General features: G+C 45.5%; 2 protein-coding genes across 5 annotated transcripts in view; one reads left to right on the top strand and one right to left on the bottom strand.

Moving 5' to 3' along the window:
- Positions 1-2,132: 2,132 nt before the first annotated feature.
- On the bottom strand, positions 2,133-8,599 carry RXFP3 (relaxin family peptide receptor 3). Its single transcript, XM_040541650.1, has one exon. The coding sequence runs from the start codon at positions 8,475-8,477 to the stop codon at positions 7,137-7,139; it is 1,341 nt and encodes a 446-aa protein (XP_040397584.1). The 5' UTR covers positions 8,478-8,599; the 3' UTR covers positions 2,133-7,136.
- A 7,498-nt stretch (positions 8,600-16,097) lies between these two features.
- The window catches only part of ADAMTS12 (ADAM metallopeptidase with thrombospondin type 1 motif 12), a 167,861-nt gene continuing 156,324 nt past the window's right edge, over positions 16,098-27,634 (top strand). Inside the window, exons 1-3 of one of the 4 annotated variants that reach the window (XM_040542131.1) lie at positions 16,129-16,480; positions 20,596-20,722; positions 21,258-21,619. In XM_040542131.1, coding sequence (XP_040398065.1) covers positions 20,713-20,722; positions 21,258-21,619 — 372 coding nt within the window. In that variant the 5' untranslated portion in view covers positions 16,129-16,480; positions 20,596-20,712. Of the gene's footprint in view, positions 16,481-20,595; positions 20,723-21,257; positions 21,620-27,634 lie in introns of those variants that run through there. The other 3 variants (XM_040542130.1, XM_040542132.1, XM_040542133.1) reach the window with 3 other exon arrangements.

The following is a 27,634-nucleotide window of genomic DNA, read 5'->3' as shown; positions in this document are numbered from 1 at the left end:
CTTCAACAACTAAAACATCGGTGTGTTATCAGCATTATTCTTATCCTAAACCCAAATCATGACAACATACCAGCCACTATAAAGAAAATTAACTCCATCTCAGGTGAAACCAGGACATCAGTCTACATCTCTGAAAATGTAACCCCAAACTTGAAATTCAAAGTAGATTCATGATTCTTTTCATTATTTATGATCAACTGTACAGGTTCAGCACTTATTTAATATCATTAGTATGTCCTGAGAGCTGTAGGATCCCTGCTACCTGTGGTTCAGGAGTTCCTAGGTAGCTCTCTGCCCACATAACTGCATCACTGGATATGATCTGGAGCTCAGTAGGCGATGTCTTGATGAAAAAAAATGTAAGTTATATTTCCTTTGAACCCTTAGAGCTCTTTCAGTAGAAATAAAAAGAACAACAAAAACAGCTTTGAAGTTTAAGTGTTTATTACCATAAATATAGAATAGAAGATTTGAAATATATAACAGGAGGTGATTTGAGGACATAAACTGGATTTTTTAGAGTTTTTTCAGAATAAATATCAAGCAATACAAACATATGTTGATTCCATTGTATCAGAACAAAGATGTATTCACAGCAATTCATCTGCCATTGTAGAATCACACAGAATCACAGAATGGTTGGGGTTGCCTCTGGAGATCACTCAGTCTAATGACACTGCTGAGTGCAGAGTCAGCTAAAGCAGGCTGGTCAGGACTATGTCTGGTCCGATTCTGAACATCTCCAAAGACGGAGACTCCACAGCCTCTGGGCACCTGTCCAGGTGCTTGGCCACACCATAAAATAGCTCTTTCCTACATGTAAAAAAAAAAAAAATTGACTGAATTTCAGTTTGTGTCTATCTCCTCTTGTCTGTTTCTGTCCTCTTTGCCGTAATCCCCTGACCTAGCAAGAATTTACACACGTTAAGACCTCCCTGAGCATTCTCAGCTCCAGCCTAAACAACCCCAGATCTCTCAGCCTCTCCTTGCATGTCAGATGCTCCAAGCCCTTAGTCACCTTCACAGTCCATCACTGGCATCCCTCCAATGAGTGCCTATCTCTCTTGCACTGGGAGCCCAGAACTGGACCCAGCACTTCAGATGTCGCCTCACCAGTGCTGAGCAGAGGGGAAGGATCTTCTCCCTTGACCTGCTGGTGATGCCCTGCCTCATGCAGCCTAGAATGCTGTTGGTCTTCTTTGCTGCAAGACCACTTTGCTGGCTCGTATTTAACTTGTCCACCCATCAGGTTCCATAGGTCCTTTTCTGTCAACTTGCTTCTCAGCCAGCCAGCCCCTGCCTGTACTGGTTTCCCCAGATACATGTATCTGTCCCCAGGTGCAAGACATTGCATTTCCCTTGCTTGAGGTTCCTGTCAGTCCATTTCTGCAGCCTGCTGAGGTTCCTCTGAATGGTGGAACCACCCCCACAAACACCCACACCTTTTTTTGTCATCTGCAAACATGATGGGATGCATTCCGTCCCACAGTTCAGATCATTAGTGAAGATATTTATCAGAGTTGGCTTCGGTATATTGACCTCAGGTACCCTGCTGGTCACCAGCCTCCAGGTGGACTTTGTGCTTCTGATCACAACCCAGTTCAGCCAGTTTCAACCCAGCTCACTTTCTACTTATCTAGCCAAACTTTCTCAGTTTGTCTATGGGAATATGGGAGAGCATCAAAAGCATTATTTAAGTTGAGATAATCAACACCCCTACCCACCAAGCTAGTCGTGTCATCATAGAGGATTATCAGGTTGGTCAGATGTGATTTCCCCATCATTTTGACCCAGGACTAACTGTTGGTATCTATAAATTGCTAACAACTTTATTATCTCAGCTTTAGGATTGGGCTTGAAAAGAAAAAATGGAAAGTAATTTGATTTTCATATTTCTTGTCCAAGCTGATCAGAGGCTTTTTCACAAATACAGCAAGAACTCATTTTTTCTACAAGATTTCAGTTTTATCCAGCAGGAAGCTAAGTGGGACCTCTGAATGAAAGTGGAAAGCTTCAATGAACATTGACACTACAAGTCAGTGCTGAATACTTAATTTGGTCATTCTGCAATGACTGCCCTCATTCAGGTGGCCTAAGCAAGGAACAGCACAGGTTCTGTGGAGGAATGTTAACTCATTAGCCCAAGAAAATGAGCTATCTTTATTTATTTTTATTTTTTTATTTTTTTTTCCCCAAACTGGTTAGTCTAAAGTGACTCACCTTAACTTTCTTTTAGCACTCCCTAAGGAGATAGGTCAGGGTTTCAAAAATTTTGCTTGATGAAAGAAATGTTTTCTGTCTCCAGCTGTTTCGTTGGGTTTGGGCATTGATTTTTGTTTGTTTGTTTTTCCCCCAATTTATTCTGGTGTCCTGTGAGTCTGTATCTTACACATAAGGTTTAGGGAATTATTCTGAGGCTACGCACAAACATAGTCTGAGAAACCTGCCCATATGTGCAAATTCATATGGATTTGGAAGCATTTACTCTAACGAAAACAACTCTCTGCAACTAGGGAACATGTCTAAGGCATGTTAACAGCCACACTTAGCAAAGGAATAAGTTAACTCACTGTCAAACCTTCTCTTGCAGACTTTGTTTCGATCACTGCTGCTGAGAGTGCACCTGGAGGGAGCTCTTATAGCTGAGCAATCACGACAAAAAGGTATTTCCAATAGCCCCCTCTGGACGGCTTAATCAGAATTCTCTTTTGAAGCAAGAGAGAAATAACCCTCACTAAAAACTACAGACCAGGCTCCCACACTAATGCCCTTGAGCTGCACTGCACCCCTGCCGATGCCTGTTCAGCTCACAGATGTCTGTTACATCAGCTTTCTGTGCAGGCACCCGACTGAATAATCAAGTTGTAAGGCAGATGGTAGTGAAAAGGGTCGAATGGGACTGCATTGCTTTACTGCTGAAAGGAGCGCCAAAATGATTCAAACATTTTCTACCACAGAGGCATTTCAAAGGGAAACCTGGAAATGAGATGGGAGGTTGTTAACATATTAAGAGCCTGGTTAGTTACTTGAGGGGGGTAGATATTCAAAAGTCCTTGAGGGATCAGATTTTGTGCCTCATCAGAGTATCTGGGCTTTGCAGGTTCACTCAGACTGTCACTAGATGTCAGTCTGCACCTTCGGGTTCCTATCGCTCCTCAGCAATGTGCACTTCGAGCAGCACCCGAAGAGGTATCTCCAGCAGGACGAGACCCATAAAGAAAAAAAATCGCAAAGAACTGTGTGAGTATCGCTTTGTATCCTTCAGCTGTGTTTATTTCAGTCCACGAAAAGGTGATTGTTACAAACGAACACACCAATATTTGAAGGAAACAGGAGCTTTTGAAGAGTGTTGCAACTTACAGATTACTTAGGAAAACCCACCATACCCTGTTGTTGCTGTGAAAACGTACTCTCAAGGCTGGAGCTGGAAAGACCCTCTGCTCTGGCCCCATGCCTGATGCTGTGCGCACAGCCAGTGCTCCCAGTGCCCAGGCTGGAGCCACTGCCCATGCAACGCGGAGCCCAGATTTCATGCAGGGATAGTTGGGACTCACAGCACACGTGAAGCAAAATTCCTCTCTGTTCGTGCACAGCCAGAGCCGTGCTCTTTGGCCACGCTGGACACACACTGACCGGCTACACAGCCTGAGCTGCGGGTCAGGCATAAACCAACCTCTGACCAATTGTGGATGAGTTGTGCCTCTTTCAAACACCGTATCTGTGACCTAGACCTGGTGGATCAGTGGCTTAAGAGAGAGTAGCCCTCTTAGTCCATAGTCCAGTCCCTCTCTACACAACCATGATATTTTCTTAGTCAGGTGATTTGCCATACATAAGGTTTTTACATCTTTTGTGATCAAGCATCTGAGGCTTCCTCTCATCATGACTATGATTTGTTCTGAACTATGGGTTGTTTTTCTGCCACGAAGTAATGTGTACATCGACATCCACAAAAGCACATGGGTTTTGTCATGCTGAGCACCACAGAGGAGGTCTTTTAGGCAATTCGCTATCTACTGAAATTCAAAGCTATATTTCAGATACCTGGATATTTTTCTATGTAATGCACAAGAGCATTAAAGCATTTGAGAATAGGAATTACAATCACAGCAAGCCAAACAAGAAGCTCTGCTGTTCAATAGCAAACGCCAAGAAAAGAATCTGGCTTCAAGATCCATCCCCTCTTCTTAATTTAGGTGCTTTTTCCTGTTCTATGGAGGTATGCTCAAGTCTGTCTGAGCCCTGGAGTTAGACGTTCGTGGTACACTTTTCTCACACAACAGTGTGGCTTTCTTCATCTGCTAGCACGGGTATTCGGGCTTTCTCCCAGAACACACAACACCCAAATGCACTTCTTACAAATCCTTTGACACGTTAGGCTGGTAGATTTATACAGCCAGAAAGCTCACAGGCTGTGAGAGCTATCTCATCACGCACGGCATACTGAAACATTAATTAAACCAGAATCCGGGAGCAAGAATAAGCCTGTGATTATACAGCCAGGTTAATCATTTTCCTCTGGAAGGTGAAACCTGGGAGCCAGACCTGGATCCAATTTCTCTTCTGTGTTTATTCATACAAGGAAAAAATCTTGGTACTTCCTCTCTAGGGCTCATGCCCTAATCATTATGCTGCAAAGTAGCACTCAGTTCACTTTCTGAACCCACAACAGTGAGCACCTCATGCATCTGGAAACTGTTTCAAGCCAGAGGATTCAAGCACATCCGCAGAGAAGCCCGGAGATTCAGTCATTCACCAGGGATATGGAAAGGAGCATCTCCCAGATTGTGGGCAGGAGCTTTGCCCACTGAAGCAGTATCTCAAAAGGGAAGAGGAAAGAGTATAATCTGCACATGCATTTGAAGGCAGGGCAGGAGAAGCATATTTAGAGATAGATGCAGAGGGACAGGGAGAATGAGTCAAGTTTGCAGCCCCTCCTAACTTGGTGTGGCCTGGTACAGGGTGTCCTGTGCCAGAGTACCCCTTAGGGTACGCGCAGCAGCCAGTCCTGACTGCAGGATCCCCATGAAATGCAGAGAGGTGCTACAGACATAAGCAGATTTAGGCATGCTCAGGAGCAGACTTCTAGGCACAAAAAATTTTACTGAAAAACTTTGAGTACCTACACACTTCAACTGGCAGCCCAGTCAGCATTTATGAACTTAGAGGGACAGTTGTACAGTACTTAAATGCTCAAGTTCTTCTGTGGATACATCTGATTTTTTTTTTTCCCCCCAGAGTCTTTGCATCTTTATAAAGAAGTCCATCAGCTGCCAGCTCACTTCTGCTGTTCTTCTCCAGGCACCTTGCAAATCTCAGTATCTTCCCAGTTAGGAAGCACCCAAGGCTGTAGTAGAAGTCTCTGCTGACTTGAAAAAAGGAACGGCTTCTTGTTACAAGTAGCAGAACCAGCTGCTTCCAGATCAAACTGGAATTTTACAACAGGAGTTATTGGCATGTACAGTAAACCTAAAGGAGTCTGCAAAGCGTAATTGCCACTAATGGCACTGCAATTTTCTCTGGACAGAAATAGCAAGTTTGTTCTGCATTTGTGCTTAGAGGTGACAAACAACCCTCTGCAGAAGTGCTTTTTTTCCTTAGCAGAGTCAGGCTGCAGGGGAGGGAGGTGGAAATAGAGAGGGCTTTTGAATATTGTATCAATATATTCATCCCACTTGCAGTTTTGGGTATTAATAAGCTTGTTTTGACAACAAAGCCAGAACTGTTGCATTTTTCCATCTTCTAAAAGAAATGCTTTGACATTCCCATTTAAAATCGTTTTCCTCATATTAAAAATATTTTAAAAAGGGAATCTATAACCTTACCATAAAAAGTTTCACAGCTTGAAATTACCCTTTTTCATGCCCTTAAAAGTTCACTTCAGACCAATCCCAAATTATTTCCCAACTGTTTCGCTGGAACACCGGATGGGACAGGCACTCTCCCTGCCCTTCTCCAGGGTGAGATCTCCGAACTGCAGCCTCTAGGGCTCCTCACACCAGAGGATTTGAGCTTGAATTAATCAAAACACTGGCAAGTATCAATGCAGACCCTTAACAAAGACTTTAGCAGAACACAAACCTTTGTGCTTGGCTTTAGCTGAACCAAGAAGTATCCTGGAGCAAACAGTTTGAAGTGGCTACAATCTGTTTTTTCCTCTTTATTTACAATCGTGCTGGTCTCCTGGAGTGAGTTACCAAACAGTCTGAAGCGCAAGGGCAGAGCCTGCAGCCTCCGTGCCCCTGGAGGGACACCTGCCTTGCCACAAGGTTTGGGGCTGTGGGTTCTCCCCCAGCAGCGAGGCTGGGGGACACGATGCCAGGGGGCATGGGGGTGTCACTCCCTCCCCTCCAAACCCAGGCAAAGCAACACCTCACCACAAAGCTGCAAGTCCTGCCCTGGGGTTTCTCCTTGGCTGTTCGGGTTGCTCTGTATCACGGCGGTAGCAGAGGGGACGAGGGAGATGGAAAAGCAGATGCTGCAAGGATCTGGAGGGGAGCTCAACGCTCCTTGTCCCTTCTTTCCTGGGTGCTTAAGAGAAGGGAAAGGATCCGAGCCTGAACAAGCAGAAGCCTTGTACCCACATCGGCTGCCTGATGCCTGTGCCCTCACCGGAGCCTGGTGAGGGGTGACCATGGCCAGGCTGGCATCATCTGTGATGCCACACAGCAGCAAGAAAGCAACTCCATGCCTCTTCTCTGCCACAGAGGCACAGAAGGGCAGGAAAGATGCTGGCCCCTTGCTGGCTGTGCTGCTGGGCTGTGGGAGCACAGCCGGGGCTCCCCAGCCTCGCGTCATCCCACGCGGCCCCACACACCCAGCATCCGACTGTGTGCCCCCAGCCAGGGTTCCCACAGGAGCTAGGACAGGTGCAAGCACTAAAAAGCATCTCCTAGAGACACTCTGATCCCCAGTGCACCACAGGCACCTTCTCCTACTCCTGTTCTCCAGGCTGGGGGGGGGGGGGACACACACTTGCGAGACGATTTCCACCAACAAGCCTCCAAGAGCAGACAACCCCAGAAGGGCTTCTCTACCCATCCCTCCTCCCCTCGTCCCTACCAGGCATTCAGTGTCCCAGGGCCACATCCTGCACAGACCCCACGGTCCCACCCCCGGACCCCTCCCCAGCCTTCTCAGCAGCGTTGCTCCGTGGAGGCAGCAGGCAGCACGTCGCAGCGGCTGCTGTACACCACCATCCCGGGCGGGTAGTAAGCCAGCTCCGGCTGCACTGCTGCAGCCGCTGAGGAAGCTGCGATGGGGTGTACGGGCACCAAGGTGTGCAGGGCCTGCTCCTCCTGCTCGGGCTTGGTGGTGTCGGTGAAAGGGCGCATGGTGGTGAGAGAAGGCGAGGTGATCCTCCAGAGGAGGCTCTTCAGTGCCTTGCGAAACTCCCTGCGCATGAGGCAGTAGAGGATGGGGTTGAGGCAGCTGTTGGAGTGCGCCAGGCACACGCTGATGGGGAAGAGGTACACCTGGGAGAGAAAGTACTCAGCGCTGAAGCGCACCACGTTGAGCTTGATGAGGATGCCCCACGTTGTCAGCGCTTGGTTGGGGAGCCAGCACAAGAAGAAAGACAGCACCACGATGGACACCGACTTAGTCACTTTGGAGCGGCGCTTGGTGCTTGGGCCGCTGCAGGTGCTGCCAACGTGCTTGTCACTGATGAAGCGCACCAGGAGCAAGTAGCAGAGGCTGATGATGGCCAGTGGCAGCACAAAGCCCAGCAGCACCTTCTGGATTTGGTACAGACCCAGCCAGAACTGGGCGTTGCTGCCTCGGCCCTCGGGGAACTTGACGAGGCAGAGCACATCATCAAAGACGGTGGCAGTGGTGGAAAAAATGGCCTGGGGCAGAGAAGCCAGGATGGCCGACAACCAGATGAGTGCGCAAAGCCACTTGGCAGAGCAGCAGCCACCCAGCGGGTCACCTCGCCGCTGGTTCTTCAAGGCTGAAGCCACGGAGCGGTACCGAGCCACGCTCATGGCAGTGAGAAAGAAGACGCTGGCATACATGTTCATGGCCGTCACGTAGGAGACGATCTTACACATCGCCTTGCCGAAGAGCCAGTTGAAGTCCAGCGCGTTCTCCACGGCCCAGAAGGGTAAGGTCAGCACAAACTGGAAGTCAGTCACCGCCAGGCTGGTCACGAAGAGGTTGATGGAGGACTTCCTCCAGCCTTGCTTGCTCTTCATCAGGTAGAGCACCAGCAGGTTGCCCACCAGCCCCAGGGCGCACACCACCGAGTACACCAGGGAGATGACGATCCGCAGCACGTCGGAGCTGTCCCCCTGCATCCCATCGGCTCTCTCCAGGTTGATGTTCTTGAGGAGCTGCAGGAAAGCCGACGCGTTGCTCCTGTTGCCCATCGGGGCTCCCTCCAACCACTCCAGCGCCGCGTCCCAGGGCTCTCCATCCGCTCCCTCCTTCATGCCGGCGGCTGCCGAGCAAGGACCGCTCTCGCAGGGCTCTCCCATCCCATGCTAGGGGAGGGACGGAGGGGAGAAGGGAGGGAAGAGAAGGCAGAGGGACGGCTCCGCGGCAGCGCTCCCCGTCCCCGGGAGCAGCACGGAGCGGGCAGCACTGGCTGTGCAGGGCGGGCCGGGGGCGGCCGCCGCTGTTATATCCGCCCCGCGGGGCCGGGGCATGCGCGGCGGCGGCGGCGGAGCTCTCCCGGGTGCTGAGAGCGGCGCCCCCCCCCCCCCCCCCCCAAAAAAAAAAAACAACCCCAACCCCAACCCCTCGTCCCCCGTCTCCCCCCGCCCCGGCTTTACGCGTCCCGCTTGGAGCCTTCGCCTGGGAAAAGCGGGCGGGAGGGGAGCGGGATGCGCGCCCCCGAGCCGGGGTGATGCTCACCAACACCGCCCCCCTCCCCCCACACCCCCCCTAAGAAAAAAAAAGTCTGCACGGTGTTTCAGGTCGTGAAGAAGCCCCCTGATCCCCTCTCTTTCGCAGCCGTCCCGCGGCGCTCTGCTCTGTCCCCAAAAGATCCGCCTGCGGGATGGGGACGGGCAAACCGCGGAGCCCCAAAATATCCCGAGCTGGGCATCCTGCCGATCCCCCCTTCTAGCCCCGGGGCGGCCTGGGGGTGCCTGTCATCGACTTTCACGTGCACGGGGCCGTGCGGCTGCCCCCAGCCCCGGGGAGGGCAGCGAAAGGTCCCGGAGCGGCTCCGGCCGCCGCCCGCCCGCAGGGGGCCCCGCAGCGCCGGCAGCCGCAGGGAGCCGCCCGTGCCTCGCCCCCCGGCCGCGACCCCTGCGAGACCCCCGAGGAAAAGGAGGCAGGAGGTGGGGAGAGGAACCGGGGCTTTCCTATCCCCACCTCCAGCTTTAAAGGGACCGAAGTGAGGGCAGGTTTCGAGGGAGAAATGGATCCTGGGGGGGGGGGGGATTAAAGGAAGGTTTAACAGGTGGCTTGTTTCTCCGTAGCCTCCAAGATGATTTGTTTGATGGAAGTTCCTGCACGGACACGGCTGTGTGCCGTTTGTTGCCAGTGGTTCCACCCTTCCCTCTGCTTTCCAGCTGCGGTGACCCTGTGGAGGTACCAGCCAGCGGCAGTGCTAACGGGGAACGGGAGTAATCAGGAAGTTTTATGCATCATTTGTATGGCACATAACGAAGGAATAACTTCCTGGAGTCAGCAGTGTAATGCCATGGGAAGGCTTTGCCTCCAGAAGGCTTGCTATGCTAAATGCACTGGTACCAGGATGAAAGAAAAATTTGAAATAAAGTGCTTTCAAAAGGCTGGACACAGAGGGCCTTGCAAGACAGACCTCTGACATTTCATCCCCACTTTCCTCCAAGTTATGGATTTCTTTCTAGGCTTGCATACCTCTTAATCACTGACCAGGGTTGCATTCAGGTACTATTTTCAATAGTAGGGCATTAATATGCATCCCTTTGCCTGTTGAATGGCATCACTTTCTGACATTCTCTCCCCTTGACTATGCCATGGTTGCAGTGAAACACGACAGCCCCACTGGTGTTGCACAGCAGACCATAAAAGCGCTGGCAGGACACAAGGTCGAGGATCTTTCTACGCCAGCAGTGCAACAACCGTAACAAACAGACACAACCACAGTGACGGGACAGACAGTGCAGAAGTGGATTGAATTCTGCCCCATTCTGACCACACTGCTGCCTGTACACCCAGTTCTAACTATTTTACTGGGAAAACTGCAGAAACCATGTCTTGCATGAAATAATTTTTTTTTTTTTTTTTATCATGTGAATCTTCCCCTGCCCTGTGTATCTTGTTGGTACACTGTGGAGGCTGCACAGTAATAAAGATGTATCGGGGAGAGAGGAGGGAAACTGTACCTGCACATACATTGTTTTTTCATTAGCCACCCAGAAAAAGCCACCAAGTGTGAACTGAGGTACCTGGTGGGAATACTGGCAGTGGGTTTTGAAAATCAGGGCTGCAAGCATGGGTTGCTTGTCCAGGTTGCTCATGTTCTGGCCACCAGACAGGCTTTCCAGTCTCCACTGGTTTGTCTTTTTCTTTCGTCATTCTTCACCTCAGAGAAGAAGTTTTAGAGGTATGTAAAGGAACTTGCTAAAGCTAGATGAATAATAAAAGAAATATTCACTGAATAATTTACTCATCACATCATCAGAACATTTCTGTAGCTGAAAAAATGTTTAAAAAAGTCATCAGATTTTTTGAAAAACTATTGCAAAATTCATCAGATACATTACCTAATGATTATTATTCTGGGAAATATTATTTTCCACTTGTTCCACGTCAATGCAGCAATGCTGCTAAAGACTTGTTGCTAATGTGAAACTTCCTGGAGTCTTCCCTTCATCAAAGTGCCAGTGCAACTTGTGTTACTGGCTCTATCTTTTTGACAACCCTAAAACACTTGATGGGCGTAAGCTTTAGAGGAGTGTTCTGGCAATAACAGAAATAAGGGCTGGTTTGCTTGCTTCTGAAACCTCAAGCGGATCCTTTAGAGTTTTGGGAGAGGCATTTTGGTGTTTATTTAATACTGTGCTAAAAGAACCCATTGGGCTAGCTTGGCTTGCTCGAGTTCTGATAGCACCTATCTACAGGGTAAACTTGGAAAGCTTGCACCAGCTCACACCAACAGCAACTGCTCCCTTGTATCAGTGATAAATGTGCGCCGGCATGCATTTCCCAAATTGCACTAATAGTGTTTCAGATAGACATGCCAAATACACATTTGCTGAAAATGATAATTTTCATACAGTTCACCCTGCCCTGGCGGATCCATGTCATTTTTTGCTTCCTTTACAAAGCTCTTACAAAAACAAAGGATTGATTATGATTACAGCAGTGACTGAAGCAGCTGTATGCTGTTCTGAAACTTTTTTAGCAAGGGAGATGGGGCTTTGTTTTAAATATGACAGCCTCTATTTTATTTTTATTTTTTTGGCTCAAAGCACATTTTTGAAATATTTCAATATTTCAATATTTTGAAATATTGAATATATTTGAAATATTGAATATTTTGAAATATTGTATTATTATTTCAAACACAGAAACATTCCAAATGGGACTATTTCTTAGGGCACAGTATTTTTTTTTCTATTCGACATACTGAAAAAAAAGACTGGCAATGGTAAAGGTCTTAAATGGATTTCATTACAAAGAGTTATTAATGTGTTACTTAGATGGGCTTGACATTATTCTTAAATGTTACCTTCTCACCAAAGGATACTGTTTTATGAATAATTCTTTTTATGGCATTTTCTTCTCATTAAAACACTTTTTTTTTTTTTTTTTTCTCAGTTCTAATTTCTAGAGCTCATATGGTCTCATATTGGCTTTTTATGAGCTTGTGGCTATGATCTCATGATTTCGACTATATTCAGATAGTGAACTGGTACAGTCTGAACTGGGTTTTACAGCTCTGCTTTCTACATCCTGACAGTGAAGATTTGGCGCAATTTGGTGTGTATACAGCATGGGAAGGCTTTCACAGTAATTCTTTTCTTAAAAGTGTAGAAGGAAATATAAGCAGGTTTTCATTACAAAACCTTGGTTAGATAACACAGTCATCATGACCAGAGAAAAACATCATCAATAAACTTCACAGAATACAGACATGTTCTCCAGAAAGCATTATTTAAACCTAGATACAAACTTTAATTAAAAAAAAATCATTTTAACATGCTCTTGTCATCTGCTTTCTATGTACATCACTGAGAACATATTTTCCTGACACTAATTTTCATAGAAAGTTAATTTCAAAGTGACCTGTTGCTCCACAAACTTGCTTCAAAATTGTTAATACGGATAGTAAGATCAAATGAGCTTTTAAGTTTACATGAAAGGGATCATTTTGTGAATTACCTGACCAATTACAAACAACAACCCAAGTCTGAACACTCATCAGGATTCTGAACGTAAGCATCCCAAAAATCTCATGTAATGGATCCACGTAGTACTTTAGAGTTTGCTTCGCTCTGTTGTTGGAACCTATCCACAGATATGCCATAAGTGAAATGTAAGCAGATATTTTTTGCGTGAGTAACTTATGAAATTCCAAAAATCTTTAAAGACTAGAACTGAAATGGAAAGTGAGAGATCCAACACTGTTTTCATCTCAATTACCAGAAGTTAGCTGGGTGTAAGAGACTGCCTCTAAATGAAAGAGCATGAAAAAGATTTTTTTAAAAAAATGTACTTACAAACTTCCTTCTAAGTATGTCTCCAAAAAAAGGAACAGATGCACAATAATTACTCAGCAAACTTTCCACCAGAGTCTTTGGGATTCAGAGTCATTCCCTTTCAGTTCATTTCTCTGCTAATATTTTGTAGTTTTAACATGGCCCACCACATCACATGTGATTTATCTCCTTAACATTTCCCATCCAAGCAAATTGTTAAGCCGCCTGCACAGTTAACAGACAGCGAGGTCCAAATGGTGCTTCACCTTGCATGTGGTAGAAAAGGATTCATCTTTCTCCAGGGGCATCTTCTCTATCTACTGAATTGAGGAGTGACAACCAAGCACGTATTAGATGCCTTTTAGATCTTTAAACTGTGGGCAGGAGACTTTCATTCCCAGTGAAGCAGAATTTCTCTCACTGTTTTCAGATGGGCTTCATTTTTTTTGCAACTCCTTAATATCAGATCATGTAATTTATGTTGTAGTTCCTCACCAATTATAACCACATTTCTGTCCCTCTGCACACGTTTATACAAGTATACAAATTATTACACACTTCTTTCACCTCTGGTCTGCAGGTCTACTTAAGGAAATTTAAAAAGTTTCAGATATGGGTGGTTTGACAGTGTCTCTTGATCACAAATCTTGTTTTTGTTGGTTTTTGTTGTTGTTGTTTGTTTGTTTGTTTGTTTTGTTTGTTTTTTCCCAATCTCCATTCAATGAATATAGAGGCTTTTCTGTGTTGAGCTGCAGTTACTGAACTGCAATACCTTTGCTGCCACAAGAACACTGCTGATGTGGTGGTGTATTCTTTTCCTTTTTGTAAATGAAGTTAAATTATAAAAATAAAAACAGCCCTAACATTCACAAAAGGTTCCAAAAACTCAGGTTATGCCTCTTTTGGAACAGGAGGCAACTAATTAATTCCTTATCATTAGATTTTAACTATTTCTTGTGAATGACTACATGGTTTAATATATAGGTATTTTATTTTCATAGCCCACAAATGCTCTCCTAAATCAGGCCTGTACTGGGAAGACAGAGTGCCATAAAGTCTGTGCATTTAAGTAGCTGGCCTCAGTATGTCTGCAGAGCACGTAAGTGCTTTCTAGTTGTGCCACTGCTTCACATTTTAAGTGTAGGGAACTGTGTCGGCTAGCACCACTGCAGCTCTTAAGCAGGAATCCTACTGACCCCGGCATATTTTCTAACACTACACCCAGTGAATCATTTCTTGTGTGTGTGTGTGTGGAAGCTGGCAGAAAGCCCAGGGAATTATAGAGATTTTGGTTCAGATTCCCACAGTTGTTTTTTTCCATTCTGTATGGCTTTTACTTCTACAATTTTCGGTCATTAACAACAACAACAAAAAATCAAAACAGAACAAAACACCCACATTTCCACAAAACCTCTAGAGTTCCTTAAGCCATTATTTCTTCAACATATCCCGATTTTTTTTTTTCTTTCTCTCATGTGATGCTTTCTGGAGAAGAGGTATCAGGGAAGAAAGGAGGAAAGAGCAGGTTGAGAGGGTTAGTTCAGAATGAGAAACTTTGTAGTTTCAGAAAAAAGGCAGAAGGAGAAACATCTCATGCTTCAAGAGAATTACGGGCAATGGGAATTAACTTGGCCTGCTGAGAAGGAAGCCAAGATAGGATCCTGCATAAAATACCAGTTGTCTCACTGCATGCACAGTGAACAGCTACCCAAAAGATGATGGGAAGCTGAAGCAAATAGTACATGCCTCGCACAGAAGGACTGCTTTTCTGATTGCCTTCAAGAAACCAGCAGTTTGTAAACATATGCCCATCCCTTGAACTTTAATCCCCCCTTTCCAGTGCTCCTAGTCTGTTCTGTTTATTTTAACATTTTCCTTTTTATTCTATTTACCATAGATACCTCATATTTATTTAAATTATTTTAAAAATTTATTTAAATTTATTTTAAATATTTTATTTTAATTTTTAAACTTCAAGTATTAAATATATCAATTATTAAATTATATATTATATCAATTTCAGGTCACACTTAGCTTTAAATTAATGTCAGGGATGTACTGATAAAGATCTAAACAAACTCCATCTTCCAGTGTCACAGAAGTGTCTATTGCCCAATATGTGACTAGACTATTCAAAGAATCCTAACAGTAAGCACACCAGGAAACTTGTCACTGTAAAGTGCAAGATAACATTACTCATATGCAAAACACATGGACAGCTGTATCAAAATAAACACCTTGCAATGAACAAATCTTCTTTTGGCAAGTATTGTTGGATATCAATATTACACAAAATCACCCTCTTCTTCATAGTTTGTGTCACTCCATTAGCTAGATGAGAGCACATTATGACTCATGAATCAAATATCACTACTCTTTTATAACTATGTTTTATTTCTGGAGCTATCATGTCCCATGCCTGGGAGAAGCCACATTTCTAACTCATTTAGAAATATTTGGATTTTTAACTCTTTCATGCATTTTCATTCTCTGGAGTTTTAGAGTTCTCCTCAGTTAAGGCAAGTATCTTCCCCTTTGGGAAAGCCTGAAGAATGTCCATCATGAAGCCCAGATTGTCACGAAGTGATCAGAGAAACACACGGGATGGCCAGTTTTAAGCAGGGGGCTACTGAGGAACCCACTATCAGTTTCTCTACAACTACCTGAAAGGAAGGCGTGGGGAGCTGGGGGTCGGCCTCTTCTTGCAGATTACTAGTGATAGGATTAGATGGAATGGCTTCAAGTTGCACCAGGGAGGTTCAGGTTGGAAATTAGGAGACATTTCTTCTCAGAAAGAGTGGTCAGGCATTGGAACAGGTTTGCCCAGGGAGACGGTGGAGTCACTGTCCCTGGGGGTGTTCAAGGAAAGGTTGGATGTGGTGCTTAGGGACATGGTTTAGTGGGTGACAGTGGTAGTAGGGTGATGGTTGGGGCAGCTGATCTTGAAGTCTTTTCCAAACTTAGCGATTCTATTATTCGATTCTATGACAGCATCAAAATGGTGCCATGTGTAGGCATCTATAGCTACCTGCAGAACAACGTGTGTGGGCTGGTACTGAGGCTGAGTTCAGTGATCTATGGTGAGGAGTACATAGTGCCCAGCTAAAGGTATAACTGACGAGGTGATTGCAAACTTTATCTACAAAGAACCTGTGGGGTGATGTTTGAAATTAGCCCCAGCATGGCAACACACCCTGAAAACACAGCAATACAGGGGGAAGCAGCCTGGAGGCCGCGTAATGGCCGCTCAGTGTCAGGCACCGCAGACCCCAGCTGGGCCCCGAGCAGCCTTTGACCTCCGGCGGGTCGACACCTCGCTTCTTCGGCGGCCAACACCTCGACCACCGGCGTGTCCCGAGCACCTTGGCGGTGTGAGTGGGGTCCCGCTGTGGGGCCGGGGAAACGAGGCAGAGGAAGGGAGGGCGGAGGGGAGCGGCAGCCCCCGCCTCGCTGCCCGCCCGGTTCGCTCCTCTCCCTTCGGGCGCCTTAACCCCGGCGGCTCCGAGGCGGGGGCTCCCGGCAGCGGCTTCCCGCAGCGTCTCCCTTCCCTTCCCTTCCCTCCCACCCCACCGCGGCCCTCCTTCCTCCGCCGGCAGAAATCAGACACCGGGCCGGCCCCGCGCAGCCCTTCGGGGGAGCGGCGCCGGAGTGCGGGCGGTGCCGGGAGGCCGCCGCTGCCCGGCCATGCCGCGGCCCGGCTGAGGCGTCCCCGGAGCTCGCCGCCCGCACCATGCCATGTGTCCCGCGGAGCCGGGCGGCGAGCGGCTCCTTCTGGCTCCTCGTCCTCCACGTCCCGGCGCTCTGCGGGGCGGGCGGGTCTCCTTTCCCCGACGGGAGGCAAGGTCAGCGGTATGCGGGCGGCGGTAGGGGGAGAGCGAGGGAGGGAGGGAAGGAGGGCGGCCGGGGAGGGCTCCCCGCCGGGCAGCCCGGCTCCGGGTTTGCTTCCAGCAGGACCGAGTCGCTGTTTCCCGGTGTTATCCACTCAGCGGAGACTGAACTCTCCGGTGTGTTAGCCCCCGCCGAGGCTTTGCTGCTACTACGCTCTGGTGGAGCGTGAGCTCCACGTCCAGTGCTTCTGTGCCTTCCTGCTGCTTTTTGGAAGTCATTAACTTGTGCTCTGCAAAGGCACCGCCAAATCCTTTTCTTTTTTCCTTCCTAGCATCTCTCTAAACACCAGTATCATTTCTCACTGCTGAACTGAACAGCACAAACTACAAAGGATTGGTATTCCTGGGATATAAAATAAACTCTTTGAGTTATTCCTGTTCATCAAGGACAGCAAGTTAAGGCTGAGGGCTCCCGTGCTGGAGAAGCCTCCTGCCAACCACTCCCTGCATGTTGGGCTGCTTCTTCAGGTAGCTTAACTTTACTGCACCCTTTCGCAGCAGCTGGACGTCCAGCTAGGGTAGTGTAACATAAATTTTATGCTGTTGCCTGTTTAAGGAGCATTAAGAGAAGCAGTTCCCAAGAGAGGAAAATCATGAGTAGCTGGAAGACTCTGCCAAGTGGTCGAAGGCTTGAAAATGTAGGAGGAATTTTTGCTTTCGGAAAACCTTCCCGATCTAATTGACAGCTGTGGTGCAGTCAGTGGGAGAGCTTGAGCACAGAAGAGGAAGTCTTCTGTGCCCCTCAGAGAGAGTGGGAAGGAAAAGTGGTTAAATAAGCTGCTTGGAAAATGAGCAACAATTATCCTGAAGTTAGTTTACACAGAATACATTTAGAGTGAATGAATACAATCAGTGCGTTTCTGTGACACTTAAGAGGGACGGGACAGGGAGAGCAGTGTTAGCACATATAGCTGTTTATTTGCCAGGCATTTGGAAATGGATGTAGAATTAATTTTATTTTCTAAGCACAGTATTTTCTAAGCTTTGTCTAGAGGGACAGTTCAGCTTTTTTTTTTTTTTTTTTTTTCAGAGGAAGACTGAATGCAACGTTAAGTGTGAAACATTCAATGGTCAGGACTAAAACTAAAGTTTAGCACAGCTGTTAAGTGTCAGTCTTCACTCAGCATCCACAGTGAGTGTGGCTGGTCAGAGAGTTAAACATTGCTAAATGTCTAAGGCCTCTTTGAGTGGCTGATCCCCAGGATGAGCTTTTCAGCTCAGGGGTGTTTTGTGGGTACAGAGCCATTCTTTGGCTGGGGAAGACATCTGACAGCAGTGAGCAACACTAGTGCTTATCGTCGTGATCATTTGGAAAGAAGCCAGATGGTCTGAGGAGCAGATGCAGATGAACTGCAAGGATGAAGTTGAAACAATGGCAAGTGATGATGTGTCATGTTTTAAAGGAATTTTGTCAGAAAAACATGCTTTCCATCTAGAAGGAGTTATGCACTTCCTGTCACGTGTGACAGATTGTGAATGTTTTTCTCTTTATCCTAGTTTATCCGCTCTGTATACAGCAGTTCTTAATATAGGCAGTACTCTGCCATGTGTTGTGCGTTTGAATCCACACAGGAGTGGTACAGACAGCAGTGGTTTTAAATATTATCAGATGTTTGTCAAGTCCCAGAATTGGCAGGGTCTGCAGGGAGGGTTTCTCAAAGGAGCTGAGCAATTCTTAGATTTCTTAAGCAAGCCCCAAGGGCCTGGGGCTTGCTTGCCAACCTTGCTAGTCCATCTGTCCAGAAGGGCCCATGCAAGCACTGTGGTTCCGAGGCAAAGCACAGACTGAATGTGTCTTGCTTAATGTGAAGTTACAGCCATGCTTAGGGCGCCAACGCAAGCCAGTGTGCTCAGATTGCAGTTGTGGAAGGCAAAGTGGTGTTCCGAAGCCTCCCTGGGGAGTCTTCCCTTTCCTAGCATACAAATCCCAAGCAGGGCCACTTGGCAGGTAGGGCTTTTGTGGAGAATGAGGAGAAGAACACCCTGCCATGCCAGCCGCATGCCAGCCCCGAAGATCATCACTGGCACCAAGATACATTTCTTCTATTCTGTGTTTGCTGGCACTAAGTTTTATGGTAGCCTGTAGTGTTTAAATGTGTATTAATTGCTACTGTAGGATGATTGAGGAAGTCAATATTGATGAACACAACCATTATTCTTGTGCAGAGAGACTGCATGTGTTAAGTTATTCTCTCTGTTGCCGCTTCCTTTTTGTTCTCAACAAAACAAAAGCTCTTCTTTCCTAGGAAAGCAGAAAGGTATTATCAAAATTGTACCTCCTGTCTTGGTTTCAAACTCTCATCTCCAGCTAGAAAGGTCAAGTGGTATGTTAGGCTTAACATGGAGCTCAGTTAATTCTTTTAATATTGATGGGATTGCCTTTGCTAATATTGATAATGATAACTTGCAGAAATATCTTTAGCCTCATCTTGTTAAACTTCATTGTGTTGTAATCTTATTCCCTCCGGTCTTTTGCAGACTTTTTAATAATTCATTTCTGCGGTTATATTACAGTATAATATTATTTCAGCATAATTCCACTCTCCAGTGACTAATATTTAGAAAAGAATACTGAAAGGGTGGGTGGAAGAAGTTAGACTTCTCTGCTTTGATAATCTTGGTGTCACCAGATGTTTAGGCACTGTTTTCAGTTTTACCAATGATGTCTAAATTGCGTTGACCTCTACACACTAATTACTGTAGCGCTGAAATAAAAAACTTCCTTAAATAATTTGAAGTCCAAAACCACAAGCCTTTGGTCTTGCACGGAGTTTAACACTTAAGCCATAACAAATTAAGCTCAAGACATCAAGCAAAGTTGTATTGCTCAGTGGAAAGTAAGATTTCCTTCAGGGTTTTAATTAGATTGTTCCATAAACTGGGCGGAAAAATGGGGAAATGAGGGCCTGGTCTATCAGCATTCTCTGTAACCCAGCCTTTGCTAACATAGTATGTGACATGGAGGGAAATAACCAGAAGTTTTGTAATGCAGCTTCTTCAGGTAAGATGTTTTTGGGGGGTTTCTCCTCTAGAGAGGAGAGGTTTCCTCTGGAGAGGTTTCACCCTAAACTTTGAGGAAGGGAGGGCCTCGGTGTAGCTTCCGCTGCTAAATTGTCAGGCAGCAGGCGCTTGCTGTGCTGTCAACCTGCTGTGTAAACTCCAGACAGGAATGCATGTATGGAGTTTTCAACCTCTCAGTCCCCACCATGCTGATGCGGACAAGGGCAGGAGGCATCTCTCAGTATTTGTGGTAGGTGTGAGTCTTCCTCTTGGCAAGACCTGCAGCTGTGGAGATCTAAGAGCCCACTGCTGTAGGTTATCCTGTGAAGGCACGGATTCATTGTAGGCTGCTGGGAAGACTTGCATACAAAGAAATCTATTGTATGGGAGAGTGGTAAGCTTGCTTCTGGAATAAAAGATGCTGTTGAGACAAGGCCAAATTGCTAATGTAGTTTAGTTTATGTGTTGGGAAGTGTGGTGTGTGTTTGTTTGTTTTTTGACTGGGACTGTTTCACTGCACGTGTCTGAAGTGCCCACAGCCTGAGGACACACAAGCAGTAGTGTCCCGTACTGCAGCTGATGGGAACGAAGAAGCTATGTTCCTTCCCAAAGGCGATGAATCCAGACTGATAATGTGTCTGGGCATGATTTATCCTGTGTGGCTTTGAAGGTGCAGTCAGTGGAGAGATGTGTGTCTAGAAGGATTGCCTTATCAGTCGTTGGGAGGAGTAAATTGCTCTGAAAGCTTATGGAGCAGGTTAATTGCTTTGTTAACCAGCTTAATTAATGAATGAGATGTAATCATTTCATGTATAAGCAGCTGAAGCTTTGGAAATAAAGATCAGCCCTAGGAAAGGAGGAATTGAAATGATATGTATCCTCACACTTTCTTTTTGATGAAATATGTTCTGTCTGTGATTTCTTGGGCTGAAATCAAGTATGCCAGCTGAAGATCTGGCCTTTAGGGTATGAGTTCTTAGGGGCTGTGTCTTACATGGGTTTGTTATTTGCTTGGGGCTTTTGAGTTTTACACTAGTTTTTTTTTTTTTTTTTTTTTAAATCGGTGACAGGTGTTCTGTGGCAAGAGACAAGAATGCCAGCAATGCTTTAATTCCCTGGTAGATCCTGATTTCTTCCTCTTCTAGATTCTGACAAGGTGTCCAATCTTATCATGGTTGGAAAACCTTATGCAAAATGGTACATTTACTTTATTCTCTTTCAAAACCACTCTTTAAAACTCCCTCTGCTGCAGCATCTGCTAAAGCTGATGCTACTGATGTGCTGTTGCTGCAGCCCACCAAGTTGCTTAGAAGTATTTTCTTTCATTTTCCTATGTGTATTTGTAAGGCTCTGTCTCCTCCTTCAGGTGGTCAGCTTTCTGAATGTGTGGGGATCTTCTCCTTGATCAGAGCCTAGTGTGCTTAGGTTGAAAGACAGTGTTGCTAGCTCTTGTGGGATTGGGAATGGGGAGAGTCAATACTTGATTTGCATGGTGACAAAATAATTAAAAAGGAGAATGTTCAAATTCTAAACTGTGTTATGATTGGAGACTAGAAAGCCCAAGTAAGGACTGTATTGCAAAGTGGTCTGTGTACTGTCTGCCATTGTGCTAGTAGGATTGTGTGGTGAATTTCTGTCACTCTCAAGTTTTCCTTTAAATCACACAGCCTCTGAACAGGCTAGCACTTACCCTAGTTTTGCTTCTTTTTTTTTTTTTTTCCCTTCCTCTCAGAGCAATTTGTCAAGACACTGCAAGAATACCACGTGGTTGATCCAGCACGAGTAGATGCAAGTGGGCATTTTGTTTCTTTTAATTTACACCACCACATCTCAAACACGAAGAAGAAGAGAGATCTCAGCAAAAAAGGAAATGCGGTGTATTATAAAATTAACCACAAGGAGAAGAATCTGTTTTTCAACTTGACTGCCCACATGGGATTTCTTTCCCACAACTACATAGTAGAGAAGAGACGTGGCAACCATACCAGTGCAAAGATTGCAACTCACTCAGGCGTTCATTGCCACTTCATTGGCACAGTATTGCAGCCAGGTTCTGGGAGCGGGACAGCAGCAATCAGCACGTGCAGCGGCCTGGTAAGTGACACTTACAGGGGTTCTTGGCTAATTTTGGTGTTATTAGAACTAAGCTAGAACATTGGTATATGAGTGTGTGTGCTAAGAAATGGAATGTGCCAATCTGATACTTTACTGACACAGTTCTCTAAAAGAAATGATTTATTATTATGGGTGTAATTTGGAATTTTGGAAGAGAGAATGAGTAGGTCAAAAGTTGGAGCTGAGGCTCTTTGGGGTTTACGTTTGACTAGTTCCATGGTTTTTTTTCTTTTTTTTTTTTTTTCTCTCTGATGCTCTGGGCTCTTTGTCTTATGGCTTGAAGCCATTCAAATATATAATCATTGTTTTGATCCTGCTAGTAGTTGGAGTGCTTTTGCTGCCTGTCTGGATGTGAGTTTCTGCTTTAGTTTCTTCTAAAGGGAATGTAGCTCAGGTGCACTGAAACTGTTTTGCAAACCACTCCAGCAGGTGGTAGGTGGGGACAGCTGGAAGACATGTTTCAGAACTGCTGTGCAACTTCAGAAATAAATGCTAGGATAGATGCAACCTTAGCCAGAGCTTTAAATTCAGTTCTGAATCACATGTAGGCAACCTTCATTCAAAGGAGTACTTTCAAGGCTGGAACTTGAAGTCTTACATTTGTCAATAGCCTGTGGTTCAGACTGAGACAAGCAGGTGGAAGCCTTATTTTTGCTGTGCTTTGTTCTTTATCACTACTGTAGCTCAGGTTTCTAGTTCTAGAGGATAAGGCTGGACCTGTCTTGTCAGGGAGGGAAGGAAGAGGCAAAATTGCCTGGACGTGAAGAAAGTAATGGTTTAGGGAGCTTTGCAGAATGGCACACAATCTGTGAGAGACAAAATGCAAAGGGCTTGTGGAGTATGCAGGCAGAGGCGATGAAGTATGTGCAGCCTGTGTGTGCTTTAGTGCCTTAATCCTTGTGTGACAAATAATAGCAGTTTAAAGTGCATAGAGCAGCACATCGATGCCTCTTGGCCAACATATCTCAGTTTGCAACAGGCTAGGGAATGGGGGTTCACTCTTGAGCCTGATACTCAACGCCAAGGTATCTGTATAGTACATCTGTTCCCTGCCAATCTGTTTATATCCAAGAGAGTTCCTTGCCGTTGAGAAGCATGAAGCTTTCAGAAGCTTTGGGAACTTTGGGTTTCATAAATAGCCTTACAGCATATGAAAAGTAACATGAAGACAGGTCTGATGGAGATGAGTTGGGAAACTCAGGAGTACCACACAAGTGCTGGCAACACTTTTGGCATACTGCCTGGAGAATTAGACTTTTACTTGAGAGCAGAAGCTTTAGTTCCACAAGGATGAATATCAGGGATCTTCTTGGAAATTCTTCCACTGGGCACCAGTTTATGAAAACTTTCCTGAAAGACGTTATGTTCATTGAGGGTCTGTAAGGAAAAGGTGGTATAATGATACAAGTAGTTTCTTTGATTGATTTGTTGTGTGCTTTGCCAAAACAGCTTGGTTAGTTTTCATTAGGATGAGAACTTGAAAATGAGATGGTAGAGCTTCATTATGCCTTCTGATGTGTTTAGCCCACAACAACAAAAAAAATAATTTATCAAATTACATAATAAATATATGTTTCGAAGTGACCCTTTGATTTGAGTTACAAACTTTTTGAGGTTTACTTTGATTTGGGGGTTTTTGAACCAAAGTTTGCTGGAAGAAAAGCCTGGGGATTATTTCTTTTTGACAAAACACCTGTACCAGACAAATATGGTCTCATTTTTTTCAAAGATGAAACCTTGAAAATACCGAATCATTAATTCAGGTTGAAAGGGGCCTTGGGGGAAAATTATGATGACTTTGGAATGATGAATGAAGTATAAAAGTCACTGTTCTGAAGAGGTTGTAGTAGGAGTTGGGTCTGAATCTTAATAACTGCAACTGCCACAAGCTTGGAAAGGTGGCTTAACTTGCCTTTCCTCTGAAAGCTCTTTATAAGAGCCAGTGTCAATAAAAACATCTGTTAATTAATAGTTTTGCCAGTGTTGAGAAATACAATCTGATTTTCAGGATGAAAACCTGAGGTTTCCAAGCCTGTTTGTAGTTGTCTGCTGCTTCCTGAGCTAATGGGTAAATTATTTCCATCCTGGAGATCCCCATTTTTTTGCTCTTCAGCACCATCCATATTTCTGCTTCTGTTTTTTCTTCTTCCTGGGATGTATTGTCTTTCTCCATTGAAAATATTCTTTTTTTGTTTTGTCTTAAAGATCATTCTGACATAGCACTGAAAGTATAGAAAACATAGAAATGGATTTATATTTCCCTTTTGTTTTTAGCATCATAGAATATCCCAAGTTGGAAGGGACCCACTTGGCTCATCGAGTCCAACTCCTGGGCCCCAAAAATCAGACCATGTTTCCGAGAGCCTTGTCCAAACACTTCTTGAACTCCAGCAGCTGGGTGCTGTGACCACTGCCCTGGGGAGCCTGTCCCAGTGCCCAACCACCCTCCGGGAGCAGAACCTTTCCCTAACACCCAGCCTGACCCTCCCCTGTCCCAGCTCCATGCCGTTCCCTCGGGTCCTGTTGCTGTCCCCAGAGAGCAGAGCTCAGCGCCTGCCCCTCCGCTCCCCTCGTGAGGGGGCTGCAGGCCGCCATGAGGCCTCCCCTCAGCCTGCTCTGCTCTGGGCTGAACAAACCAAGGCACCTCAGCTGCTCCTCATGTATCTTGCCCTCCAGACCCTTCACCTTCTCCGTAGCCCTCCTTTGGACACTCTCTAACAGTTTTATCTCTTTCTTATGCTGTGGCACCCAAGGCCACACACAGTAATGGAGACCGCACCGGCGCAGAGCAGAGCAGGACAATCCCTTCCCTTGGCCAGCTAGCAGTGCTGTGCCTGATGCATCCCAGGGTACAGTTGGCCCTCCTGGCTGCCAGATCACACTGCTGGCTCATTTTCAACTTGCTGTTGACTAGAACCCCCAGATCCCTTTCTGTGGGGCTGCTCTCCAGCCTCTTGTCCCTCAATCTGTACGTGTAGCCAGGGTTGCTCCGTCGCAGGTGCGGAATTTGGCACTTGCTGTTAATTTTGGGTTAGATAGAGGAGGAAACCGTGAAGAGAAGGTCACTGCTGGAACATCAGAAATGGATCAAACGGTGGCACTTGGGAGAGCAGATGTGAAATCTCTTGAGTACAGGAGAGCTTCCAAGAGGAAGTGAGGGGAGGAAATGTTTTAGTTCTTGTCTCTCTCTGGAAATAATATTTGGACTTGTCTTGGCAGGCTGTATAGGGCACACTTCTAATAATGCTCCATGTTTCCACAGTGCCTTTCAAGCAAAAGATTATCATGAGCTTTTCCAAACAGTAATGCCTTGATTCTCAATTGTGTATTAGTCCTGAGCTCCCTTGCTTAGCTGCTAAGGCTTGTGTGAGCCTGTCCCCTTAGTGGGGCTGGGAGGGGACACATTTCAGAAGGTGAATGAAACGAATATCCTGAGTTTATGCTCTGAGTAGCAGATTAGTAGCTCTTCCAGAAGAGCTGGGAAGATAAATTTTCTCTAATAATCTGTATCCTCTTCATTAGAATAAGGCCCTCTTTTATTCATCATGAACACAGACGTTGTTTATAGCACTTTCAGATGGCAGAGCATCATTAAGGCTTTGTTTCCTTTACACTTGTTTATAGTGTAGAGCTGTCAACAGACAGTTGCTGTTGGACTTCTGGTAGTGTTTTTATCTTCAAAGACTGTTTAAACATTAGCATGGAAATGGAAGACCAGTGTAAGAACATTAGTATGGAAATTAAGAATGATCTGTACGCTTGTATCTGGTAAGCTCGTGGCCATACTGGGTGACGTCTCCATACAGGTCATGCTTTAGCTCTCTCCAGCTGGTCAGAAGCTTGCCCCTGTCCTGATGGACATCAGTGTTTACCAGAAGTGCTGCTGTTGTTTGCTGCCCAGGCAACAGCAATGCAGTACACAGTCATGAAGTACTGTTTGCTTATTTATTCCTCCTCCCACCTTCCCCTTGCCTCCCCCAAATCAAGCCGCTGCAGAACACTGCTGGTTCTTGGCAGTGACAGGCAGGCAGGCCAGACCTGTTGGCTGCTCCATGTGCTTGCTATCAGTCTGTAGAAAACTGGGTCAAGTCTGCTGCCTGTGCCCAGGATTTTTTAAGATTTCCCCTGCCTCAGTTCTTCCTTGTGTCCCCGCAGTCAGAACAGCCATCTGTGAACACTTGCTTGCTGGCTGTATGACAGCTTTTCTTTATACAGCAGCTGGTGGAAGATGCACCAAGTGGGACCTTTCCACGTAGATCAGTGCCTGCCCTGGCACTTGTGGCAAGCTTCTCCTTGAAAAGAATGACGATGTTGAATTCTACTCAAGTGTAACCATTCTCCTTTTTGCAGGATAGTACTTTTAAGTACTACCCATTATATGAGACGTAAGAATGAGGTCTAGTACTTACGGAGTGTCACCTGTCTTCTTAATCTGGTCCGCTTAAGAATAGTTTCTGTTGCAGACTTGCTTCAGTTTTGGGAAACTCAGCATGATCACTGTTCTCCTGCTACATCCCAAGAAACTTTTCTGCTTAGTGTGAGATAGCTTTTCCATGCTGAAGCATGCATTATCTCATGGTCTGTCTTAGGCCGAAAAGTTCTGTGCAGGTACCATAACAGTACTTCATTAGCATTACGTGCTCTATGAGAGTAGTTTAATACTACTGTTCTAGACTTTCTTGGGGACATGGAAAGTATGCATCATGTTGTCAGACTATGCAAAGCTAGTGCTTTCCTTAGACAGGATTGGGGATAAAGGAATCTTTACTTTAAAACGGTTTTATGATATTTTGTTCTAAATTAATAGAAGGATAAAACACATCAATAAGAGGTAATAGGGATTCTTGTCTACTACATCTTCCAGCTTGTGAGGTTGGTTTGTTAGCTCTGTAAAAATTTTTTTAACTTGTTATTAACGATAGCCACTAGAGCCCTGCAAAACTCCTGTCCTGCATAACTTACTCCTCTAGCCCAGAACAATGGTCGTGTTTTGTATTGCCCTATGGCATACCTGTACGATAAAATTGTTTCTCTTCAAATGCAAGTAGATTTTGATTATCACAAGTGGGTAAATACTTGAGAATGCAGAAGTACACTTAAAAAGGCTACACTTCTCTTTTCCTTAAGTTGCCCTTATGACCATCTGAATTTGGGTTCAGCACTGTGCCATGATGGGGAACTGTACAGCTCCAGAATGTGTCAGGACAAGCATTCAGGTTTAGTGGCTCTTACTTTAAGATGTGCTGATGACAGTGAATTGGAGTGTATTCCTGCTGTGCTACCTCAATAGCTGAACTCCATTCTTGGAACAAGTGTCTCCTTATTAATGTCACTTATATCTCCACTGCATCCTCTTCTGGTTTGTCTAGCCAGTGATAATCTTCTGGAGCCAAAGTGTAGGAATGACCCGTCTGAAGAATGCCAGGCATGAAAGCAAGCTGCTTACCTTTTCCCTGGGGATGGGAATTTCTCCATGGTTGGATATAATGGAACTGCCAAAGTCTAAATGTTGTGACTTGGCTCCTTCTGTCACTTCTAAAGAAGGAACAACCTGCTCATTGACTCTGTTGTGTACTTGCTGTACATTTCTTCTCTCAGGCAGTAGTATGGAAAATGCTGTAAGTAGAAAAATAATACACTGAAAGTAAATCCAGTGTTCCCTGGGCATCTGTTCTATGTCATGCTTTATTTGCCATTTTTCTCCATATAATAATAAATATTTGGATATTCTCTTTGCTTGACCTGTGTGTGTGATTTTATTTTCTCTGAAGACCAAGAAAAGATAGGGTCTGTGGGGGTGGTGCTTTTTTTTGTTGTTAAACAGATTAATCATTCAAACTTTGAATAGTATTTGCTGCAGTACTTTACTTTATCCATCCCTTTTCTTTGTGTTTGAAATCCAACTTTATCCATCTGCCAGCTCCCTTCCCCCAGTCTATTGTCAGCAAAAATACTCTAATTGACAGGTCAAATGAATCTCATCAGTGATCTCAG

This window comes from Cygnus olor, chromosome Z (assembly GCF_009769625.2).
Source record: "Cygnus olor isolate bCygOlo1 chromosome Z, bCygOlo1.pri.v2, whole genome shotgun sequence".
Taxonomy (NCBI): domain Eukaryota; kingdom Metazoa; phylum Chordata; class Aves; order Anseriformes; family Anatidae; genus Cygnus; species Cygnus olor.
This window is presented reverse-complemented; position numbering and strand designations above follow the sequence as displayed.